The sequence below is a fragment of the Corylus avellana genome, chromosome 3 (assembly GCF_965113065.1).
Source record: "Corylus avellana chromosome 3, dhCorAvel1.hap1.2, whole genome shotgun sequence".
Taxonomy (NCBI): Eukaryota; Viridiplantae; Streptophyta; class Magnoliopsida; order Fagales; family Betulaceae; genus Corylus; species Corylus avellana.
In genome coordinates, this window is record NC_142492.1 from 16,162,230 (window position 1) to 16,175,187 (window position 12,958).

At 39.3% G+C, this 12,958-nt stretch overlaps 1 protein-coding gene across 1 annotated transcript; it reads left to right on the forward strand.

Moving 5' to 3' along the window:
* The first annotated feature begins 10,250 nt into the window (after nt 1-10,250).
* Nucleotides 10,251-10,781, forward strand: LOC148586856 (uncharacterized). The gene has a single exon (XM_088514368.1). The coding sequence runs from the start codon at nt 10,251-10,253 to the stop codon at nt 10,779-10,781; it is 531 nt and encodes a 176-aa protein (XP_088370494.1).
* The last annotated feature ends 2,177 nt before the right edge of the window (nt 10,782-12,958 follow it).

A 12,958-nucleotide genomic window follows, 5' to 3' on the forward strand; every position in this document is an offset into this window, starting at 1 on the left:
AAATACTTTCTAAGACAAGAGAAGAATTTCACAAATATTGATATTGAAATTTAAGAACAATTGCATTTAATATGAAGAACAGAAATCAATTGTAGCAATCCTCATAGTTATACAATCAACATGCATAAATTGAAAATTTAGAAATTAAATACAATCAAACCATTGTGCTTGGATAGGGTTACATCAACACCCCACGAAGGGGTTTAGCCGCTCATGATCTTCTAAGCTCCAAAGACAATTTACTCAATTTTTACTCTAGAAAGCGGTGTCTTTTCTCAATGCTTAGAGGCCTATTTATAGGGCTTAGGAGAGTCCTAGAAGCCCTAGTAATCCTATAAATTTCGGAGATTTAAGTCCAAGTCCAATTAGGATAAAGAAAACCTAAGTCCAAATCGGAATAGGATTCGCCCAGAATTGCGTTCCTATCTTGCGGGGCGATTTTGGCAATGCGGCACTCCGAATTAGGAAAATGCTATTTCACAATAATTTGTAGAAATTTGAGTTATCTTTTCAGTGCCGCTTGAATCACCTCAATCAGATATTTGAGCTGAAAGTTATGGTCAAAATACCGAGACATATGCAGAATCCAAAATTGAATCCAATCCGATTTTGACTCCAATTTGAGAAATTCCGAATTAATCCTTTTCTTTATTTGATTTAAACTTAACCATGATTGGTTAAGTTTAACCATATCTTCTAGGTCTTCTCAAAGTGTGCTTTTAAGCCCAAAATGAATGGAATTAATTGCATCTTGATTTATAACCTGAAAACACAAAAACAAAACAAAATCAAACAAATAACAATGCTAAGGAATTAACATATGCAAATTAAGGGGCTTGAATGTGCAACATTCGGCGCTTAATTATCAGCAACTATTGGTCCCACGATGCAAGCCTCCCTTTCCTTCTTTCCTTATGTTTTCCCTCCCTAAGTCCCTGCTTCCTGCACATTCCCACAATCTCTTTTTCCACCTCCTCCTGCATGGTTGCATGGGACGTAGCATCATTCTCCTCCACATTGTGCATGTTCACCAACTCCTTAGACACGTTACCACCTATCTAAGCACCCCACTTGGCCATAGGAATATCATTCATTAATTGCTCTTCCACCTCATCCGAAAAGCTATCTAGCTGGTGATCCTTAGAATCAGAGATTACCTTGAATATCACCACACTCCTATCCTCCTTATGGAAAGAATCCCCATATACACCACCGCCCTTGTTCCCAGTATGGCTACCATGACTAGGGTTTCCACGATTTGCAGAATCTCCACTATAGGATTGCTCTTGGTTTGATGATGAGCCGCTGGCTTTTCGGCCTTCGTCCGGAAAATATCCCTATCCCGAATCACCGCCCAGCCTCCTCCTCAGCTCCTCCGCCCTAAGCCATACACCCCAAGCTTTGACTCCCTTCTCCTCATGTTGCCATTGAGAGTCTTGACTGTACAACCTTTCCTACCACGCAGAATTCTGCCTCATTGAAAGCAAAACAATGGTAGTTTCTCTTGTACTTGAATGTCACCCAGTACTCCTCTCCCCCTCCCATTGATAATACCTTGCCCCACTCTAAGGAATTATTCAAATCAATATTCACCCTTAATCTCAAGCACCTTCCCCATCCACCTCCATCGCCCGCCACATCTACATCTTCTAGGGTTCCAAGGGATTCTCAAATCTTTGTACCCACCTATTTGTTCATACATAGAAGTGGCATATCATGCACCTGAATCCAGAAGGGTGAGTGGGTAAACTTCATCTATGTCGGTGGAATACTCCAGTCGAAGTCGTTTAAAACCAAAATTTGACGATCAAATGACCATGGCCGTCGCTCCATCACTCTCTTCTTGTCATCAAGGTCTGAAAACTCAAACACCCATACGTTATTTTGTACTTCTTTGAAGACCACCAACCCACCGTACGCCATATCTGGCATAAAACGTTTCTGAAAGCCTCCTTGTTCACCTTCTTTTCATCACCAATTCTGCCCACAAGACACCTCTCGCCCTTCTCCCTATCTGCTGCAATTTTGCCTTCTGAAACAGTGATGCCTACTCTTTTTCCCCTCCTATGAGAGAGATCCTTTCACATAACGTCTCCAGATCATCCCCCATGTTCTCTCTCCAGTTCCGATCCTTCACCCCGTCACCGGAAGAAGACTATACCCTCAAACCCTAGTTTCCTCGACCCAAACATTACTTGTAACATACACAATAGCCTTTCGGACTATTACAATACAATATCTATGAAATGTAGGAGTGAAAAGGCGGGTGATTAACTGCAGTTACCGATAACCGCTTTTGAAGGCGGTTAAGAAAAACCGTTAACCGCCTATATATGTATTTAAAAATACATGAAATGACGTTGTTTTTGTGTTTGAAATATATAACAACGTATAAGAATCTAAGAATAATGTCGTATGTAGTAGGCTATTATCATATTATCATAGAAACAATGTTGTTTTAGTTTATCAGTCTATGGTTTGTTCCTAAAAATGAATCATAAGAAAACAAATGACCCACTGAAAACCAATTACGTTATTCTTAAGGATTCTTGAAAACAAAACCTAAGAAAACGACTAGAACTTCACCTCATAGATCACTGCTGAAAGCAGATCTAGAGAAAATACAATCTTATTTAAAAACAATGAAAATACAAGAACAACAGAAAAACAAAAAAATCGAACACACGCGATCTATGCGCCATTGCCGGCCAGCCATTCGCTGCCATCATCAGTTATTTGCATAAAGGACCACCAGATTCCGGATCGAGGGCAGCTGATCTACGCAACCTATTCAAAATCAGCCTAAAAATCGTGCATAGACACGCCCTCACTCATTGCTTCAGTAGGTGGAATCCCCTTTCATGCATTCTTGCCGAACCTCCCACACCGCCGCCAAGCTACCAGTTTCAGAGGAACCCACCAAATCCAAGATAGGTGGCAGCTAATCTACCGGTCTATTGCTAGAACGCACTCCAAAGACATTGACACAAACACCATGGTCGATCTACAGTGGAGGTAGGAAAATGAGGGCAAAAGAGCCCCAACTCTGCCATGCTTTCTTTGCGCTACTCTCCGATTATAAGTAGTTAATGTTAGGTTTTAATTCTAAGTGAACCTAAATATTTTGCAAAAACAAAGTTTGACATTAATTCTGCTTCATTTTATTAATCACTCACTCATTTAAATAGAAAAACAGCAATGTAAATTGGAAAAAAAAAAAAAAAAAAAAAAAAGGCGACGACATAGAATTTGAGATAAACTTCTACAACTCTTTAGATATAACTCCTAATTGAAGTAAACACTTTATTGACACCTAGACTCTTACGACAACTAGAGTGAAGTAATAGAACCTATTTCCATAACATATATATGTATAAAATAAAAAATAAATAAAAAACATTGCACCCTAGTGTTACGTACTCATTAATTGAAATAGAAAACTATCATCATGCCATATCCCATATAACTTATAAGCATAACAATAAGTATAAAATGTTTAACATAAATAAATGGTAAATAAACTTTCAACAATCTTAACAATTCGACTTTGGAATAAATTTGATTTTTTAAACTATGGTAGGATTATAAATAGAAATTAGGAAAATGTACACATATCCTTAAACTATCACTTCATTGTCAATGTTTCCTTCAAACTACTAATTGTAGCAATGTCCCCCATAAACTATGAAAAAATATCAATATCCTCTTTCCAAGGCCAATAAAAAGAAACAGATGATTCTAATAAATTTTCAATAAGACAAAAATATCCATATAAATTCAAAACTAAAAAAGATCCAAAATTTTGCTTTCGAAATTCTTGATTGATTCTTCTTGTTTGTTGGCATGAATTGGATCCTAATGTTGCTGATATTGTTTTTTTATCCTAAATCATTGACCTCGTAGTCGTATCTGTGTCATGTCCATTTGAATTTTGAGGTTTTATGCCCAATACATTGAATTCTTTAATGAGGATTGGACATTGTGTGGTAGTGATTGCACCTTACCTGTGACCCATTGATACTATGACCCGGCCATGTCCAAATTTTTCATGAACATCAAGAGTTTGGTGAAACGTCTTATAACTCTCCTAAAATTAGGTTGATTAAGTTAACCTATCCTATTAGAGTTATTGGCAATTCCTCCAGTACAGTTAACTGATAACTAACTAAGGGGATCGCTCATTAACAATTCATACTAAGGGCCTGTTTGGGATTGCGTTTAAGGGGCTTAAAAGTGCTTTTAACACTTAAAAAGTCTGTTTAAAGAAAAAAGTACTCGTTTGGTAAAAAAAATTAAAAGTGCTTTTAAGGATCCAAAAAGTCTAAAAATGGCAAAAACCCACTTTTGGCAAAAGCTTAAAAATCAAGATTTTGCTCAAAAGCTCTTTTTGACTTAAAAGCTCTATTTTTCAAACGCAGTCACAAACATGCTCTAAATATAAACGGAAGGAAAAAATATATGATTTGAGATTTCTATAACCATAAAGTATACAAGTATTATCACCAATCAATTCCAGCCACCCCCCAAATGGCCAAAGGGGTGGCTATGGCCACCACCAATTTTATTTTCTATTTTTTGAGTTTTTTTTCTTAAATAAAAAATAAAATTGTAGGGATAATTTAGTATTTTCCTTTATTTCCGTTAGAGAAAACGAAAATGGTTAACGAATCAGTCACATTGAAAATTTTTTGAAACTTTCATGGGGTGCATTGCATTTTTTGAAACATTGGAGGTTAAATTGAAAATGGCCTAAAACTTGGAGGGTAAAGTGTAATTTCAAAAAAAAAAAAAAACGATAGTATCCTGTAAGTCCGAGGAATCCCCTCAATTCCGTAATCGTCTTTGGAACTGGCGATGCCTCCATTGCTTTGATTTTTTTGGAGTCCACCTTCACATCGTTTATAGTAATTAGGTGGCAAAAATAGTCTACTTCTGTCTGACAGAAAACAAATTTAGTGGCCTTCACCACAAAGTGTTGGGTTGCCAGGATTTCAAAGGTCCTTCTGATGTGCAGCAAATGGCTTTCCCAATCTGGACTGTATATGAGAATGTCGTAAAAAAAAAAAGAATAAACTTACATAAAGAAGGCCTGAAAATGTCGTTCATCACGGCTTGGAATGTTGATGGGGCGTTACATAATCTGAACGGCATCACCAAGTACTCATAGTGCCCGCTATGTGTTCGAAATACCGTTTTGTGGATATCCTCCGGATGGACTCGAATATGGTGGTACCCCACCTGTAGGTCCAACTTCGTAAAGTATTGGGAACCATGTAGCTCACCAATCATGTCATCAACAGTGGGGATGGGAAAATAGTCATTGACCGTGACTACATTTAGAACTCTGTAATCGGTACAAAACCACCATGTGCCATCTTTTTTTTTTTTTTTGACAAGTAGAATGGGTGATGAAAAGGGACTAGTACTAGGTCTTATTAAACCATAAATGAGCATTTTAGAAATTTGTCTCTCTATTTCATTCTTTTGGAAGTGAGCATACCTGTATGGTCTTGCATTTACGGGTCCCTTGTTTTCTTGAAAAATAATCCGATGATCAAATACCCTAGTGGGCAGAAGTGATGTAGGTGCCTCCATGACTTGTTGAAAATCTACCAATATGCGTTGAATTTCCATAACCACAGTAGTCTCCTCATCTGAAGTGCCCATCCAAATTGCTATTGCAAAGACTTCTCCTCCCTTATCCACCTCTCTGGTCATCGTGGAATTGCTGATGGCGTACTACTGGGTTGCGGGCTGAGCCACAATTTTCTACCGTTGGTTGCCTCTTGAGATTGTCATGGAGAGGCGTCCCCAATTACACACCACCAAACCTAGTTTCTCCAGCCATTGTATGCCCAAGACGATGTCCAGCCCTGTCAACCGTAGGGCAAACAAAATCACTAGTCCTATGCCTTCATATTTCTCTGTACATGCTAACCTTTCTCCATTCGCTACTATGACCCAGAATTGCTTGATTGGAGTCACGAGCAACCCTAGTGATTAGGCAATTTTCTGATTAGTGAAGTTATGAGTTGATCTGCTATCGATGAGCACAAGCACCGTACGGTGGCCAAAGCGAGCAACGACGCGTATCGTCTGTGGTCCCATGTACCCCGACAGCGCATGTAAAGAAATTGTTGGCGAGCTACTGCCATTGTCTTCATCTGGTGCCGGTTCTCCTTCTGGGTTGTCATTGTCCTCAATTTCTGCTTCAATAATGAACAGCCGCAGCATAGTGCACCGGTGTCCAGGTGTATACCGCTCATTGTAGGTGAAGCATAGTCCTTTCTCTCTCCTTTGCTACATTTCCTCCCACGACAGCTTCTTTACTTGAGATCCTGTAGTCTGTGGTGGTGGTGGTTTGGCAGTTGTGCCGCTCCCCCATGGTGGTTGTATTTTGGAACATCAGAATATGTCATCTTCCTTGTGTGGTTTAGTTCGTCCTCCCTCATCCTTGCAAATTCGATGGTTGCTCGTAAGGTTCATGGTTTAAATTTGCGGACATCTGTGGAGATTTTGGCCTTCAATCTTCCTAGAAAGGTGTTGATGAGTGCTTTCTATGATCATCCTACCACATGGTTAGCCAGCTTTTCAAACTCCTTCTGATACTTTCGTAAGGTGCCTTTCTGTTTGACCCTCGAGAGAGCTTCGTCATAATCTTCATATTTGGTTGGTCCGAAACAAACCAGTATTTTTTTTAAAAAAAATTCCCCCGGTGATGGGTTGCCCATCATCAAAGTAGACGTTTTTCAACCATTGCCACCATTGGTTGGCTTCTCCTTCTAAGTAAAACGCCGCAAGGGTTACCTTCCGTCCTTCTTCGGTCTGTTGATAATCATAGAATTGAGTAACTCGATCAAGCCAAACGATGGGGTCATCACCATGAAATCGTAGAAACTTCATCTTCATGGGTCAGTAGGCACGACCATCCTCCTGATGATCATGAGGGTGGCAATGTCGTGGGGGAGAATGTGACGTCATTGTCTCCCTTTCTCGATTCTGTGCTTTCACTTCTTTTTCTTTAGATCCAGAAGCCACCGCTTCCTGGAGTGCTATGGCAATTGTTTCCTTCATAGACTGCTCGAATTTTTGCATGGATTCTCTGATCTTATGGATGTCGGTTTCCAGCTTCTCGATGCGTTCCTTCTGGGTCGTCATTGCTTTGATACCAATTGATAGGATAAGAACTCAAGGATAGATAAATTGGGGCTGAATGTAATACTGGAATGAAATATGAATTGATAGATTCTTCACTTGAGGTAGAAGACACCTTTACACATACATGTTTTGGGTTGAATAGATAACAATCTCCTAACCTTCTGCCTTCTCAAATAAACTAACACTCCTACCTTGTTGCTAACTCTATAGCTAGATAAATAGCTAGATAATGATAACATTCAAATACTGATAACAGAAAGATAAACATAACAAATAATGATAATATTGTTACTCCCAGAGATAACTCTTTTCCTTATCTCTCTCTTCTCTTCCTTCTATCCTCGTCTTTGAGCTAATCCAAGTACCTTGGATTAGGTCTCCTTTCTCTATGCGTACGCTCCCTATCATTCTTCAACCATGGTCTCCTGATCTTGCTATAGATGAAGTAAAGCTTCTTCTCTATTCATTCTGGGTGCAAGTGCGTAACCTCCCCCATCAATATATGACAACCAAAAATGCCATTAGGATTGGTAAAGGGATAGAGAAGCTACTGGAACTTGATAATAATAATTCTGTTGGTCTTATATGTCGACAGTTCATCTGCTTCAAGGTTGAAATCAACACATCCCTACCTCTTGCACCAGGCTTCTACATTCCACGTTCAGGTATGGTCCTCACTGGATTGCCTTCAAGTATGACCGGTTGGATGATTACTGTGTTTCTTGTGGGCTTATTGGGCATAAGAAGGGTGTTTGTCCTGCCCCACAAAATCTGGTTCCTCTAGAGAAATATGATATTTCTCTCCGAACTCCTATCTATAGTAGCCCAAGGTTGGTAACAACAGTTGAGCATGAAGACTCTGATTCAGGCTTATCATCTGCAGCTTCTATGGGTAATTCTTCTTGCAATATCAAGCCATCACAAAAAATCGCTTCCTCATGCAAGAACCATGATGAAGGTCGCTCATGTGGCCCCCAAGCAATCTCAAATGGCCCCTCATGTGGCCTCCAATCAAACCACAATGGTTCCACACATGGCCTTCTATCAGTTGGAATTTCCTCCTTCATCCATCAACTTGGCGCCAGTACTACAAGTGGAATAGCCAACTCCTTTGCTTGGTTCTCCTTCATCGATGCTGCAGCATCAATGGAAACATTCATCTCACACACAATCTATCTGCCAGCTAAAGGACAAAGGTAAAGCATTTCAACTCTCTAGGAAATATCATGACTCACACAACCAATATCCTCTCATTAATGACCCAACTGCTACTTCCCATTTTTCTATGCCTAGCCTCCCAATGACCCCTAGCTGGAATCCTCTAGTCAAGCCAAAGTTACTTTGGTTCATTCTACGGTGACTATTAACCAAACCAATCCAAATCTTTTTAAACACTTCCTCTCTACTTAGGCCTAAAACATAAGTAACCCAAGCCTCGCTAGGCCTCCTCCCCCCTTTCACTTAAGCTCACCTTTAACCCAAGCCCAACCTCTCTCCAATCAGCCCATATACAATCAGACTCCTAAAACTCCTACCAATCTCATCTCAATAAAAATCTCAACCCAGACCCTTCGTCCATCACGCTTCAAACCTTATGGCCTTGCTCGTGTTCACCTAGTAGCACCTTCACCACCTCCTTCTTCTCCTTCTCTCCAAATAAATTCCCCTTACTCTGCCAACCCATCCCCAATTCCCTCATTGGACAACTCTCCTCCCACATATAGTGCATGTCTAGTAGCTCCATCACCACCCTCTTTTCCTTCTCTCCCAAAAAAGCCACCATACTCCTCCAGCCCGTCAACAATGTTTTCTCTAGCCAATTCTCCATGCCTAGCAGCCCAATCTCGAGGAAAAGGAAAATCAAAATGGTACTATAATGAGGATGATATTCCTCTTGCTAAGTTGAAGAAATCCTGTTATGGGTAGAATGTCTCCATGGATACTCTCTCTAATCTGGAGATTGCAGCACTATCTCTTACTGAGCTTCAAGATGCTGCCCCTCCAAAAGGACCCATTCAAACATTCATGGCTAGCCCCCTTCATGGGGGGAAGGCCCCCTAGACCCTCCGATGTTTAAGTTAGCAGTCGTATATGGGATCAAAATGTAGCCGGAGCTAGCAATGTATTGAGAAAAGATGATCGATCCTTTTTACCAATGCCTTGAGTTCCCTTTTATAGAGTTTTATATGTGTAATTGCTTCCTAGATCTTCTCCCTTCAGATGATTAAGGGATCATTTGAAATAGTGGGAAGATAATGTGAAGTAGTTGAGATAATTGAGGGTTGTTGAGAGATAGTGGGACCCATAGCGGATTTTATCCCTAACAGTTAGCTTCAGTGGCTGCTTCTGTGGTGACTTCACATTGCTTTTTTAGGGACTTAAGAGGAAGACATCGTATTTTTAATGATGCTGTGTGTAATAATGAGGCGGACACTCTATTGTCTTATACTCATGTTCTATCATCCCCTGTGGATTTGGAGATTTTGGAGGAGAGCCCGGTGAGGCCTCCTCCCCCTGCATGAAGTTCTTACCTTGGAATTGCAGAGGGTTATCCCGTGCCTCTGCAATTCGTAGCTTAAGGGGTAAGATTCGAAAACATTCTCTTGATATCCTCTTTTTGTATGAAACTAAAACTCAACATTCACAAGCTATTGTGGTTCTCAATAGCCTAGGTGTTATTTTTTTTTAAAAAAATTTTTTAATTTTTTTTTAATTTATTTTTTTATGTCGCATGCTCCTCCCTCTAGCACTAAAGGAGGGTTTTTGTTAGCATGGCGTCATGGTGTGGATTTAGAATGTATTTCGACTTCTATTAATACAATACAATAAATGCTTGGTGCTACTCTGATCCTCCAAATAATCCTTGGTTACTTTCTTGTATATATGGTCCTCCTGAAAAAAAAAAAAAAAAAAAAAAAAAAAAAAAAAAAAAAGGCTTTTGGGATTCTCTATTGGATGCGGGTAAGGATTATATTGGGCCATGGTTGTGTATTGGTGATTTTAATATGATTCTCTCCGAATCCGAAAAATAAGGTGGTAGACCTTATGCATGTTCCTCAAATGATCCTTTTCATAGTTTGGATTCCTTTGGAATGGTTGACCAAGGGTTTTCTGTTAACCCTTTTACCTGGTCTAATAAGCATCAAGGCTATCATCTTATTAAGGAAAGTCTTGATCGAGGAATAGCAAACTCCCAATGGATTCATCTGTTTCCTCATTTTTCTGTGCAACATCTTCCTGCGCAACACCTTCCTGCGCATATCTCTGATCATAATCTTATCATATTGGATACAGCTCTTTCGAATCTCTCCTTCCCTCACCCTTTTAGATTTGAAGAATTTTGGACCGATGATTCATCGTGTGGTTTAGTTATTTCCAACGCTTGGGTTAATAGCTTCAATGGCTCATCCTCCTTTGTTTTATCCAAGAAACTCAAAGCTATCAAAGCAGCTCTAAAAATTTGGAACTCCACTCACTTTGGAAATATTCAAAAACGGATTGCCTCTTCTCTCCGTCAGCTTGACATTATCCAGCAGTTTGCACCTTATGCTTTCTCTCTTGATCAAGAAGTGTTGCTCCAAAAATCTTTGGATGAACTCCTTATTCAGGGAGAATCTTTATAGAGAAATAAATCTAGAGAGATATGGTTTACTTGTAAAGATTTGAACATGAAGTCCTTCCATACTTCTACTCTTATCAAAAGAAGGAGAAATGCGATTGATTTTCTAAAGCTCCCATACGGGGTTTGGACCTCCAAGAGACAAGAAATCGGTAATTGCTTTACTTACCACTTCAAGAATTTATTTTCTTCTTTTGTCCCTAACTTATATGAGGACTTTTGTCCCTCTTTGACAACTACATCTCTTTTGAGGAAAATGATTCTATTTGTGCCATTCCATCAGAACAAGAAATTTTTTCTGTCTTATCTGGCATTGGCTCTACAAAAGCTCCTGGTCCTGATGGGTTTACAACCCTCTTTTATAAGAAATACTGGAGTATTGTCTAAGATGTGGTTCTTTCAAGTATCTGGGATTTTTTTTTTTTTTTTTTTTTTTGGGAAAAATCATCTTCTAAAGTAGCGAAATCATTCATTTGTTGCTCTTATTCCTAAACAACTGGGTGCTTTATCTATGCATCAATTCAGACCCATTAGCCTGTGCAATATCATCTACAAGATTATCTTGAAAATTCTGGCCAATAGGTTCAAAGGTTTGCTCCATCATTTTATGTCTCCTTATCAATATTCTTTTGTCCCCTCCAGGAATATTCAAGATAATACTATTCTGGCTCATGAGCTTTTTAATTCTATTAACTCCAAGAAGGGTCGAGGAGGTCTAATGGCTATCAAAATTGATATGGAAAAGGCTTTCGATCGAATGGAATGGAGTTTCCTTCTAGCAATTTTATCTAAGCTTGGTTTTCACTCAACTTGGATTAATTGGATTAGAATTTGTATCACTTCTCCTTCATTCTCTATTCTTATCAATGGAAGTCCTTTTGGTCTATTTAATCCAGCTAGAGGTCTTCGTAAAGGGGATCCCTTATCTCCCTACAAGCGGGCTTCGATTTCCTCCAAATATCTCGGTTGACCACTTTTCTTTGGCAAATCTAAATCTGCAGCCTTGAAGAATATTTTGGAGAAAGTTTCAAGTAAAATTGAGGGATGGCGAGCTAAAACTCTGTCCTAGGCTAGTCGTACATTGCTCATTAAATCAATCACATCTACTATTCCCTCTTATGCAATGAGTTCTTTTCTGCTGCCAATTTCCTTAAGCTCTTCTTTGGACAAAATTTTCAAAAACTTTTGGTGGGGATTCCCTAAGGATAAATCCAAAAATCTCTCCCTGAAATCCTGGAGCTTAATTTGTTTACCAAGAGAAGCTAGAGGCCTTGGCTTTCACTGGATGCATGAATTTAATCTGTCTCTCATTGCCAAGCTGGATTGGAAACTTTTGTCAAATGCTGATTGTCTCTGGGTCAAACAACTTCAAAATAAATACATCAAATATAGGAATTTCCATTCATCTCCAAATCCCTCTTCAACGTCTTGACCATGGAAAGGTATCTAGAAAATTAAACCTTTTATCTCAATTGGGGCTTGTCTAAAGGTCTCTAGGACATCATCCTCTCCTATATGGTCCTCAAACTGGGTTCCTTCTATTCCCTCTTTCAAGCCTATGCCAAAATTCCCCTCCAATCGAAATTTTCCTTCTCTTCAAATAAGGGATTTAATCAATCCTACTCTCACCCGTTGGAAGGCTTCCTCCATTCATGCTTTGTTTGATTCTTTCTCAGCACAAGAGATTCTCAAAACTCGTATCTCTACAGATCTTGAGCCTAATAATATATGGACTCCCTCTACTTTTGGGCGCTTCTCTACTTCCTCAGCTTACCAGTTCATTATTGCCACCATCTCCAATTTTTCTTCATCTTATACTCCTCAGTTCTAGAAGTCTCTATGGAGGTTAAATCTTAATGATAGGCTCAAATTGTTTCTGTGGAAAATTGCTTGGAATATTCTTCCGACAAAGGAGCGATTAGGTCAACTGTTTCCTTCAATTACTGATCTTTATTGTCCTCTTTATAAAGTGGCGGATGATTCAATGCATCATTTGTTCTTCGATTGTGTCTTTGCTCGTGTAGCTTGGCATCAATCCTTCTGGCTGCTGGATTCAATAGCCTTTAATTTTGTCTTCTATGATGGAATGGATGAACTTAATCATTTCTCGAGGTAGTTCTATTGGTATCCCTATGGTGGATCACCATAAATTCCAAATTTTTGCCTTTGTGGCATGTGACA

Bases quoted from the DNA above. Each gene is read 5' to 3' on its own strand.
- LOC148586856 (XM_088514368.1), top strand. From the start codon at position 10,251: ATGGTTGACCAAGGGTTTTCTGTTAACCCTTTTACCTGGTCTAATAAG.